Below are 13204 nucleotides of genomic sequence, written 5' to 3' on the forward strand. Positions count from 1 at the left end.
TGATCTCAGCAGTGTAAAGCAGAAGTACAAGGACATCACTGTCAAGCCTTATTGGTTTAATCAAGCTGTGATTTAAAAGAATGTTAATATTACAATTGTTTTTTATTTATTTTTTTGGCATGACTGTATTATTGGTTGGCCTTGCAAGGCGCAAACTATATGCTCATTTTTTCATACTGCTGGCTCTAAAATAAAGAAAAAGAAAATTGAAAAAAAAAATTGCATGCTGCACATGAATAACAAGTTTAATTTTGACTTTAAAGTCCCTTAAAAAAAAATCTTATATGTGTTTGCTCACACAATGAAAAATAAGTCAAAAATGCAGTTTTCTTGATTATATTATCTGTAAAGAATAATGCATCAAATAGAAGATATCTAAAGCTATGTACAAAGGAAAGAAAACAAAAATGAATGAGACAAAAGAGTTAGAATTGGACTAAATCTTGTGGTTAGGGGTGTTGTTTTTGCCTTCCATCAGACTGGCAGACACAGCTTAATGGTTTGGTAAATGTGAATTACATTAAACAAATAATATGTTGACTTCTTTAGAAACAGAGAGGTTTTTATCATCCATACCTGTAAATATAGAAGTGCCCCTTGAAGCCAATTTTATAATTATAATATATATCAAATCAAAAACAATTAAATTGGGTCCATAAAAATGCAAAAACAGCTACTATACAAAGGAAACATGAAAGCATGGTATTCACTTCATATATTGTGTTCAATCTATGTCTCGTGCTACCTTGATCTGGTTTCATCCGCTCTCTTTCTGCATAGCCAGAAGCTGCCAGGTTAGTTCTGCTCAGCCACCTGAAGAACAACAAAAACAATTAATCAAATTATTCCCATTTCATTGTTTTTACATTGCAACATAAATACACCTCATTTTCCTGTACTACGTTTTTATTATAGAGCTTTAGACACTCTCCACACTTTTCCTTTTTAGCCAGAGGTTGACAGAAGCATTTGTATTTAATGCTATCATACTGAAACACAGATTTATGTTCTGTGCCAACAGTTACTTGAAAAGAATGTTGTTGTAAGCAGCAAATTGCAGAGAAAGAAGGAATGCGTGTATGAGATTACATACAGCTATCATAGCTCACCTAAGAGAGCATGACTTGTCTTATTGAAGCAGACACTTTTTTTTTGGAGGTAGATAAAAAAAATATTAGAGATTCTGAAAGAGTATAAGTTAAAATTATTAATGAAAAACTTTTAATAATATACATTGGATAAATAAAATAATAAAGAATTGGTCCAAGATACTCATTTTTTTTTTTAACTCTCTATACATTTATGCACAGACTGTAAACACAAGCACAGTTTGTACTAGGGACGGGCAAATGTTAAAAAACAATATTAGATTGGTAGAATAAATAGTCCACTGCACAACTAATAATTATATAGAACTTACATAAACCCTTTAATGGAAAATAATGACTTGTAGTCCTTTCAATTCCATTATTTTTCTGCATAAGGAGAGGGGTTTGCCTGTTTTCTAAAGATAAAGTAAGCAAGGAAGTAAAACCCCTCTTTATCCTTAGTACTCATTGAGTCCCATGATGTCACACAGAATAAGTAAATGTCCATGGGCAGAAGCACTTCTTCAATTTGTTTTGCTAGTGTGTGGGTTTACTTACCACTTACAGAGACAAAGAATTCTCATTTAATAGAGGGTAGACTGCCCTTTTAAATAAGGAGTCTCAAAAACCTGTAAAATGCAGGTGATTATCATAAAAAAAGAAATCAATTCCAAATGCAGTTAAATTGCTGTTTTGCCTCAAAGTGTGTGTGTGTGTGTGTGTGTGTGTGTGTGTGTGTGGGGGGGGGGGGGGCTCTATACCTCATAACTGTGCTTGAGGAACAAGTGACCCTCATATGAAAAGAGATAATTCCTTCTTTCAAATGAGAGGTCACCTGTCCCTTTAAAATGCAAGTAATCATGGTAAAAAAAAAAAAATTTAGTCTATGGGATACCACATAGTTTGTAATAGAGGGGAAATGGTTATTCTAAATATATTGATATATCCACTTCTGATTTCATTTAAAAGAGTGGATTACCCCTCTTCTGATAGGACAGTCATATGTCCCTGTATTTTGAAGATGATTACTGGGCTATTAAGGAGATCATATCACCCCAAAAAGAGGCAGTACAATGGGCAAGTGATCCTTCTTTTGAAATAGGAATTGTGTTAGGTGTCACATGCCTGGGTGGCAATAAGGTAATCAGTCACTATAGGAACATTAATCCCCCAGCAGAAAATCCGTTTAATTTTGGGGTCACTGGGATCTTAAAGGAAATCTATCATTTTTGCATAAATTGCAAAATTGTAAATTTTTTTTGTGGTATTTTTTTTATAACAGCATTTTTCCACAGCTGTAAACACACAGGGGTCTAAAAGGACTTAGCACTGGAGCATTTAAATCCCCATTAATTAAACACCAGAGATTGCTTTGGACCCCTTGTGATTTAGGCTTCATGCGAGGCTGCTTACAGCAGCAGCAGTCATACAGCTGTTGTTTCTTAAAGGGATATGACACCCAAATGGTTTTCTTTCATTGTTCAGAAAGCGCATGCAATTTTAAGCAACTTTCTTATTTACTCCTATTATCAATTTTTCTTCATTCTCTTGGTATCTATTTGAAAAGCGGAAATGTAAGCACCTGGGAAGCACTTGTTAATTGGTGGCTAAATGTAGCAACCAATCAGCAAGCGCTACCCAGGGTTCTGAACTTAGCTTACATCCCTGAATTTTATATAAAGATAATAATGGGGTTAAGAATGATTAGAGGATTTGTGGCATTAAAGCCAAGTGCTGAATTAAACACTATAGTATATCAAATTAATTTTAAAGGAGAATAACACTTTATTTAACATATATACAAACAAACAAGTTACCATAAATTGGATCAGTAGAGAAATGGGTATTGGACTTCCATTTCTAGTAAGTCATAATGTTTGTGATCCAACTAATAATTTAAAAACAATGAGGCTAAAAAAGGGGCTTTGTGGCCTGGTTGGAGTCCTAAAAGGAGTGGGAGGAGTGAAAGGAATAAAGGGGATAAGGTGTAAGCAATCATGCAGTGCAAACAGACTGTGCTCAAAGGCGTCCTCCTGCCTGCGTACTGCTCGGAATTAACCCAATCAGCCGATTTCTAACTGCTTCCCTACAGCTTTACACACCAAACATACACAGTATAAGAAAAATCCTCTCTTTATCTATAATCATCTAATAAAGAGCGTAACTATGTAGCAATAGGTCCCTATTCCTCATTCACTCAATGGCTTGCTTACTTAAAGGGACAGTCAAGTCCAAAAAAAATTTCATTTTTCAAATAGGGCATGTAATTTTAAACAACTTTCCAATTTACTTTTATCAACAATTTGGCTTTGTTCTCTTGGTATTCTAGTTGAAAGCAAACCTAGGGAGGTACATATGATAATTTCTGAGCCCTTGAAGGCTGCCTCTATTTTATTTACTTTTCAAAGCAGGGGAGAGCAAGCTCATGTAGGCCATATAGATAGCATTGTGATCACTATATGCAAAATAACTATGCAAAATAACTAAAAGTCATGTGATTAGGGGTGGTCAGAAGATGTTTAGATACAAGTTAGTCACAGAAGTAAAAAGTGTATTAATATAACAGTGTTGGTTTTGCAAAAAGCTGGGGAATGGTTAATTAAGGGAAATATATCACAATGTGAGTAGTTGTTTATGCAGTAGTTCTCATAAATATCATGCATATAAAGCGTAAAGGGTAACACTCTGAACCCTTCTTGTCTATGTTTATGTGTGGCTATAGTGTCACAACAACAACGTGTCCGCTTAAGCAAAGGACCCACGAAAGATTGTTTTAATTTTCAATTAAGAACAAGCCGTTCATGGCTCCCACAGTGTAAGACCCTTCTCTCAGACCACGCCCACCGATGCGTTTCGTCAAGGGAAATATATCACAATGTGAGTAGTTGTTTATGCAGTAGTCCTCATAAATATCATGCATATAAAGCGTAAAGGGTAACACTCTGAACCCTTCTTGTCTATGTTTATGTGTGGCTATAGTGTCACAACAACAACGTGTCCGCTTAAGCAAAGGACCCACGAAAGATTGTTTTAATTTTCAATTAAGAACAAGCCGTTCATGGCTCCCACAGTGTAAGACCCTTCTCTCAGACCACGCCCACCGATGCGTTTCGTCACTCGTACGTGACTTCGTCAGGACATAGGGACGGCCCAGCAGTTCAGTCCGCTTAATGTATTCTTCAGTTGCCATGGTGATAGCCTAGTATACGGAAGTGCTAACCGTGAACCATGCCCCTTTTTTAGCCTCATTGTTTTTAAATTATTAGTTGGATCACAAACATTATGACTTGCTAGAAATGAAAGTCCAATACCCATTTCTCTACTGATCCAATTTATGGTAACTTGTTAGTCTGTATATATGTTAAATTAAATGTTATTCTCTTTTAAAATTAATTTTCAAATAAAGATACAAAAAGAGAATGATAAAAATGATCTATCTGAATCATTAAAGAAAAAATGTGGGTTTCATATCCCTTTAACTTCCCCATCACCTCTGAAGAGATAAATCCCTTCAAACACATTTGTTTGACATGATTGGCAGGGAGTTGTGCAATCATAAATGTAGACAGCAGATAAACAGATTGCTTCAAAGACAGACCCGCTCGTCTAATGATAAATGGGGCCATACGTCTTGACCATAAATTGAGTTTGCTAATTGTAATATTTTCCATTTAAATGACCACTAAATACAGTAGAATCACAATCAACAAGTGTGTAATAAAATGAAAATTTAATACCACTTGCTCTGAACAGTATTTTTTTTTTTTTAAAAAACATTTCAACATTCCCCTCAATTTGCCAGCCCTGATTATCATGTGACAGTAATCAACCAACCACAGACTCATATACATATACACTGTGAACTCTTGCACATGCTCAGTAGTAGCTGGGGCCTCAAAGTGTACATATAAAATAAAATGTGCACAATTTGATAATGGAAGTAAATGGGTAAGTCTTATAAAACGTTATGCTTTTGCTGAATGATGGCATATAAGTGAAACCACCAATAAGCAGCTACTTCCCAGCTCCTGAGCCTAACCAGGTATCATTTTTCAACAAATAATACCAAGAAAAGAAAGAAAATTAGATAATAGAAATACATTGAAAAGTTGTTTAAAGTTATATGCTGTATCTGAATCGTGAAACAAAAAGGTTGGGTTTTCACGTCCCTTTAAGTTACAATAAGAACATACTGCTAGGTTTACAAGAAGTATGGAACATGAGGAAGGCACACATTTATATACTTCTAAATGGCTTACGTAAAATAAAATAGAAAAATTGATATAGAACCAAAAGATAAATTTTGATACTGTAAACAACAACAACTATTTAAATAAGCAGAAGGTTTGGGATCTAAGAAAAATCCATACATATGTGGCATGAAATGTATTAATTTAAACATTGGGTCCTCATCTTTACTTAATAAGAGAGAAACTTCACTGCTACTCTATATAAGAACAAACTTACGGCTAGGTTTAGAGTTCTGCGGCCAAAGGGGTGCGTTAGCTACGCGTGCTTTTTTTCCCCCGCACCTTTTAAATACCACTGGTATTTAGAGTTCACAGAATGGCTGCGTTTTCAGTGCGTTAGGCTCCAAAAAGGGAGCGTAGAGCATAATTTAACGCCACTGCAACTCTAAATTCCAGCGGTGCTTACGGACGCGGCCAGCTTCAAAAACGTGCTCGTGCACGATTCCCCCATAGAAAACAATGGGGCCATTTGAGCTGAAAAAAAACCTAACACCTGCAAAAAAGCAGCGTTCAGCTCCTAACGCAGCCCCATTGTTTTCTATGGGGAAACACTTCCTACGTCTGCACCTAACACTCTAACATGTACCCCGAGTCTAAACACCCCTAACCTTACACTTATTAACCCCTATTCTGCCGCCCCCGCTATCGCTGACACCTGCATATTTTTTTTAACCCCTAATCTGCCGCTCCATAAACCGCCGCTACCTACATTATCCCTATGTACCCCTAATCTGCTGCCCCTAACACAGACAAACCACATAATTGAAATATATTATATCCCTAATCTGCCCCCCACAATGTCGCCTCCACCTTCCTACAATAATTAACCCCTAATCTGCCGACCGAACCGCACCACTAATATAATAAATGTATTAACCCCTAATCCGCCTCACTCCCGCCTCAATAACCCCATAATAAATAGTATTAACCCCTAATCTGCCCTCCCTAACATCGCCGACACCCAACTTCAAACATTAACCCCTAATCTGCCGACCGGAGCTCACCGCTATTCTAATACATTTTTTAACCCCTAAAGCTAAGTCTAACCCTAACCCTAACACCCCCCTAAGTTAAATATAATTTTTATCTAACGAAATAAATTAACTATTATTAAATAACTTATTCCTATTTAAAGCTAAATACTTACCTTTAAAATAAACCCTAATATAGCTACAATATAAATTATAATTATATTGTAGCTATTTTAGGATTAATATTTATTTTACAGGCAACTTTATAATTATATTAACCAGGTACAATAGCTATTAAATAGTTAATAACTATTTAATAGTTACCTAGTTAAAATAATTACAAAATTACCTGTAAAATAAATCCTAACCTAAGTTACAATTAAACTTAACACTACACTATCAATACATTAATTAAATAAAATACCTACAATTATCTACAATTAAACCTAACACTACACTATCAATAAAATAATTAAATACAATACCTACAAATAAATACATTTAAATAAACTAAAGTACAAAAAATAAAAAAGAACTAAGTTACAAAAAATAAAAAAATATTTACAAACATTAGAAAAATATTACAATTTTAAACTAATTGCACCTACTCTAAGCCCCCTAATAAAATAACAAAGACCCCCAAAATAAAAAAATGCCCTACCCTATTCTAAATTAAAAAAGTTCAAAGCACTTTTACCTTACCAGCCCTGAAAAGGGCCCTTTGCGGGGCATGCCCCAAAGAATTCAGCTCTTTTGTCTGTAAAAAGAAAACATACAATACCCCCCCCAACATTACAACCCACCACCCACATACCCCTAATCTAACCCAAACCCCCCTTAAATAAACCTAACACTGAGCCCCTGAAGATCTCCCTACCTTGTCTTCACCTCACCGGGTTCAGCGATCAGTCCAGAAGAGGGTCCGAAGTCTTGATCCAAGCAGCGGCTGAAGAACTCCATCATCGGGCTGAAGTCGGAAGTCCATCATCGGGATGAAGTCTTCTATCAAGCCGCATCTTCAATCTTATTTCTTCCGGAGTGGAGCGGAGCCATCTTCTTCCCAGCCGACGCGGATCCAACCTCTTCAAGCGACGCCTACTCGCCGAATGACGGTTCCTTTAAATGACATCATCCAAGATGGCGTCCCTCGAATTCTGATTGGCTGATAGGATTCTATCAGCCAATTGGAATTAAGGTAGGAAAATTCTGATTGGCTGATGGTATCAGCCAATCAGAATCAAGTTCAATCCGATTGGCTGATCCAATCAGCCAATCAGATTGAGCTCGCATTCTATTGGCTGATCGGATTATTTTATTAGGGGGCTTAGAGTAGGTGCAATTAGTTTAAAATTGTTGTAATATTTTTCTAATGTTTGTAAATATTTTTTTATTTTTTTGTAACTTAGTTCTTTTTTATTTTTTGTACTTTAGTTAGTTTATTTAATTGTAGTTATTTGTAGGTATTGTATTTAATTAATTTATTGATAGTGTAGTATTAGGTTTAATTGTAGATATTTTATTTAATTAATTTATTGATAGTGTAGTGTTAGGTTTAATTGTAACTTAGGTTAGGATTTATTTTACAGGTAATTTTGTAATTATTTTAACTAGGTAACTATTAAATAGTTATTAACTATTTAATAGCTATTGCACCTGGTTAATATAATTACAAAGTTGCCTGTAAAATAAATATTAATCCTAAAATAGCTACAATATAATTATAATTTATATTGTAGCTATATTAGGGTTTATTTTACAGGTAAGTATTTAGCTTTAAATAGGAATAAGTTATTTAATAATAGTTAATTTATTTCGTTAGATAAAAATTATATTTAACTTAGGGGGGTGTTAGGGTTAGAATTAGCTTTAGGGGTTAATACATTTATTAGAATAGCGGTGAGCTCCAGTCGGCAGGTTAGGGGTTAATGTTTGAAGTTAGGTGTCGGCGATGTTAGGGCAGATTAGGGGTTAATACTATTTATTATAGGGTTATTGAGGCGGGAGTGAGGCGGATTAATAACTTTATTGTAATAGCGGCGCGGTCCGGTCGGCAGATTAGGGGTTAATAAGTGTAGGCAGGTGGAGGCGATGTTGAGGGGGGCAGATTAGGGGTTAATAAATATAATATAGGGGTCGGCGGTGCTAGGGGCAGCAGATTAGGGGTTCATAGGGATAACGTAGGTGGCAGCGGCGTGCGGTCGGCAGATTAGGGGTTAAAAAAATTTAATAGAGTGGCAGCGATGTGGGGGGATCTCGGTTTAGTTTATGGGTGCTAGTGTACTTTAGAGCACAGTAGTTAAGAGCTTTATAAACCGGCGTTAGCCCAGAAAGCTTTTAACTACTGACTTTTTTCTGCGGCTGGAGTTTTGTCGTTAGATTTCTAACGCTCACTTCACTTCAGCCACAACTCTAAATACCGGCGTTAGAAAGATCCCATTGAAAAGATAGGATACGCAAATGGCGTAGGGGGATCTGCGGTATGGAAAAGTCACGGCTGCAAAAAGTGAGCGTTAGACCCTTTCCTGACTGACTCCAAATACCAGCGGGCGGTAAAAACCAGCGTTAGGACCCTCTAACGCTGGTTTTGACGGCTACCGCCCAACTCTAAATCTAGCCGTTAGGAAATAAGCCATCATCCATCATCAACCTTAAACACATAATAAAACTATAAAATTTGTCAAAACATTCACATAAGTACATATACAGCCAACAACATCCAACTGCAAATATATCAGGTAAAGCTGTCTGCATTTAGGGAATCACCCTGAGATATTTTTCAAAGTTTTTCTAATGTCTATCAATACTACAGTAAAATAAATCACAACTCCAAATCTCAATTGTAGGCCAGGTGATCAGCGCTGAAAGGAGAAACTGCCTGGGTATCATCAGTCACTGCATACTCTCTAGCCCGCACCAACTCTCCATATAAAATGTCCCAATTAAATAGTTGTTCTTCTCGGACATAAAAAGAAGCCAGCAGTCCCCTTATGATCTGGGAGTGACCTCCGTAACTGCTCCACTACAATTAGAGCTACAACAACATAATTCCTTGACAAGCTAACTCCAGCAGGGCCCACACCATGCTCAGGGAGGCTAGCCGCACCATCCCAGGCAGAAATCAGTGGCAACCACACATTTGATTCACTTAGATGCCTAACTGATAGAGAACCTTCTATTTTACATGTATCTGAGAATTACTGGATATAAAAAAATTGCGCTCCTATATCATGGCTCCAGGTACACAGCTGAAAGACTGTATCTAGAAAAGCAGAGTGAAGGAGTTCCAATGTATATGGTACACTTGCCTATTCATCTGGACTATTTTCCCCTATGGAGCAGAGACTCTGGTAAGTTGTTGCTTGCTGAGAGCTTCCAAGTGCACCAGCATGTAGACCCATTTCACCAGGAGGGATTTTCAGATTGGGTGATCTCAGGATATTGTCTATTATGCTGCATATTTTTTCAGAAGTAGAGCATTCAGGGCTGTATACAAGTTCTCCATGACTATCTGACAATAGCAGTAGTATAGATGATAGAGCAGTGTGCAGTATAGAGAGCCGATAGTAGCAACACAATACATTTTACACATTCCAAAACAGGAAAAACTGCTACATCATTATCTGCTATCTTAAAATAAGGATGAAGCTTGAATATCAAGTGTCCAGTGGTCTTTTTGACTATTGCCAGTAAAGCTCAGGGAATGGAGCAATGAAAAAGCCAACTGGATATTTAACCTAACTTATGGAAACAGACAGGCATCCAGTAAACCGCAAGCAAGACTGCGGAAGCCTACTGAGGTCTGAGTGAGTACAAGCAACCATGCAAACCTAGGTGTATACATCACGAGTGGGTACTTACAAGACAATTATCCCATATCCACTTACACAAACAGGGACATAGAAACTGTGCACAAGACTGCGGGAGCCTATTGAGGTGTGAATGAGTTAATGAGTCTCAACGGCGCAGACTTTGTTTCAAAAAGATAATTTGGGTATTTTAAGGTTTCTGACTTTAAGATACTTCTTAGATATTTCTTATTGTAGGAAAAAAGATAATGTGGTTTAAAACCCATACATTTCTGCTCGACTTATTATTTTAAAAAAAATTAAATTAAAATGTAATTTTGCCTGTATTGAAAATAAAATAGGATGGCTATTTAATTATTATGTCAATCATAACAAGGTTCCACAAAGATTAAGAATAATACCATGAAAATGACTGACTCATCCTATTCAGATAATCAGACGTTTTTCACTCCACCACTTTCTGTTCTACCAGCAGAATTTATTTAAACACATAATTTCTATTAAAAAGCATCTAGAATATTTAACCATAAAACTCAAGCTGCAGGAGGATGAAGAATGCTTGGAGCATTAAAAAGAGACCCTAGAAATGAATACATGTGAATTGTATTCCTTAGTAGAAAACGTCTAAAGAATAGTACTCATGCATCCAACAACTTTAGACATTGTATAGTTTATGTTGTACAAAATTTGATATACTACATTACTTTTTGTTTGAGAGATGGACTGGTGCATGATCAGAACCAGTACAGGTTTTTGGGTTGGCAAACCAAGGCAGTTTCAAGTGTGATGAGGATGTCTGAATCATAGCAGGCACTACAGACAGTCATATCACAACAAATCACATTCTAATGGTTTTTAATTCTTCATAATGTTACTTTTTGCTATAGGATATAGCACCCCTAATCCAGTCATTTTTTTTTACATTTATTCTTCATTGCATTTTCACCAAATTTATGGAAAAGAAATTAGCATTACAGTCACCTCATTGACTCAAGACAATGTTTGCTCTGGTTTTCTATGGCATTTGTGCACTGTTTGCAATAAGCTATCTTCAATCCATCATCTCTTTATTTCTAACTCTGTTAAACACTTGGTTTTTCCCATCAGATATAGCCTCTCCTGCACATTATTACAGAATAGCTCTCAGGCAAGGAGTTAAGAAGGAGTGGACATGCCCAGAGAATAAAAAAAGAGAAAGAACCTGAGCTGCACCTGGTGGCTTCATGCTGCTGAATATGAACAGTAGTACAAAAAGAGGTCAGAGGTCAGCCAATCAGATTGAGCTCGCATTCTATTGGCTGATTGGAACAGCCAATAGAATGCAAGCTCAATCTGATTGGCTGATTGGATCAGCCAATCGGATTGAACTTGAATCTGATTGGCTGATTGAATCAGCCAATCAGATTTTCTTACCTTAATTCCGATTGGCTGATAGAATCCTATCAGCCAATCGGAATTCGAGGGACGCCATCTTGGATTACATCATTTAAAGGAAACTTCATTCATCTTTCAGTCGTCGGGCCAGCTGGTTGTTCCACGGATTTATTTTACAGGTAAATTGGTAATTATTTTAACTAGGTAGCTATTAAATAGTTATTAACTATTTAATAGCTATTGTACCTAGTTAAAATAAATACCAAGTTACCTGTAAAATAAGTATAAACCGTAAACAATGTAATTATTAATTATATTATAGCTATCTTAGGGTTTATTTTATAGGCAAGTATTTAGATTGAAATAGGAATAATTTAGTTTATATTATTAATATTATTTAGTTTTATTTTAATAATAATTAAGTTAGGGGTGTTAGAGTTAGATAGGGTTAATATAGTTAATATATATAATATAATAACTATGTTAACTATATTAACCATAATATAATTAGGGTTAATATAGGTGGCAGCGGTGTAGGGGGATTAGATTAGGGGGCAATACATTTATTATAGGTGGCGGCGGTGTAGGGGGATTTAGATTAGAGGCTAAAGAGCTGATTACTTTGTGACAATGCCCCGCAAAAAGCCCTTTTAAGGGCTGGCAATAGAGCTGTTTACTTTGGGGCAATGCTACGCAAAAATCCCTTTTCAGGGCCATTTGTAGGGTTAGACTTAGGTTTAGTGGTAGGGATATTTTAGTATTTTAGGGGTTAATTAATTTAATATAGCTGGCGGCGGTGTAGGAGGATTAAATTAGAGGTTAATAATTTTAATATAGCTGGCGGCAGGGTAGGGGGATTAAATTAGGGGTTAATAATTTTAATATAGCTGGCGGCGGGGTAGGGGGATTAGATTAGGGGTTAATTTTAAAAATAGCTGGCGGCGGGGTAGGAGCTCACATTAGGGGGTAGGTAATGTAGATGGCGGCGGTGTAAGGATATCACATTAGGGGGTAGGTAATGTAGGTGGCGGCGGTGTAAGGAGATCACATTAGGGGGTAGGTAATGTAGGTGGCGGCGGAGTAAGGGGCTCACATTAGGGGGTAGTTAATGTAGGTGGCGGCGGAGTAAGGGGCTCACATTAGGGGGTAGGTAATGTAGGTGGCGGCGGGGTTCGGGAGCGGTGGTTTAGGGGTTAAATACTTTATTAGGGATTGCGGAGGGGGATCGCGGTTGACAGGTAGATAGACATTGCGCATGCGTTAGGTTTTATTTTGCAGGTAGTTTAGGGAGTTACGGGGCGAGGTGAAAATGGAGTAAGATTTCTCCATTTTCGCCACGTAAGTCCTTACGCTGTATATTGGATACCAAACTGCACTGGTTTGGTATACCTGTCTATGGGCCAAAAAACTATGGCCGAAGGCAGAAATATACGAGCGTAACTTCTATGTTACGCCGTATATGTGATACCAAACCAGCGCAAAATTTGGCGTTGCCGGCTTTTGCGGGCGAAGCTGCATATCGGATCGAGGCCCAAATGTATTAAAGAGTTGGAGGCAGATAACAACAGCTTCTTGAGAGGCTAAGCTATAACAATGATCTTCATTAAGCTCAAAAAGTTGACCAAATAAATACATTTGACATTATTATTATTATCATTTATTTGTATAGCGCCGCCAAATAAGGACATCTAAAAAAAATTAAAGCTTTTAATGTT

General features: G+C 36.8%; 1 protein-coding gene across 1 annotated transcript in view; it reads right to left on the reverse strand.

The window, feature by feature from the left end:
• The window catches only part of CNKSR2 (connector enhancer of kinase suppressor of Ras 2), a 1108533-nt gene that overhangs the window by 201031 nt on the left and 894298 nt on the right, over window positions 1–13204 (reverse strand). The window contains exon 20 of the mRNA XM_053705261.1: window positions 746–813. Coding sequence (XP_053561236.1) covers window positions 746–813 — 68 coding nt within the window. The remainder of the gene's footprint in view (window positions 1–745; window positions 814–13204) is intronic.

This window comes from Bombina bombina, chromosome 3 (genome assembly GCF_027579735.1).
Source record: "Bombina bombina isolate aBomBom1 chromosome 3, aBomBom1.pri, whole genome shotgun sequence".
Lineage (NCBI taxonomy): Eukaryota > Metazoa > Chordata > Amphibia > Anura > Bombinatoridae > Bombina > Bombina bombina.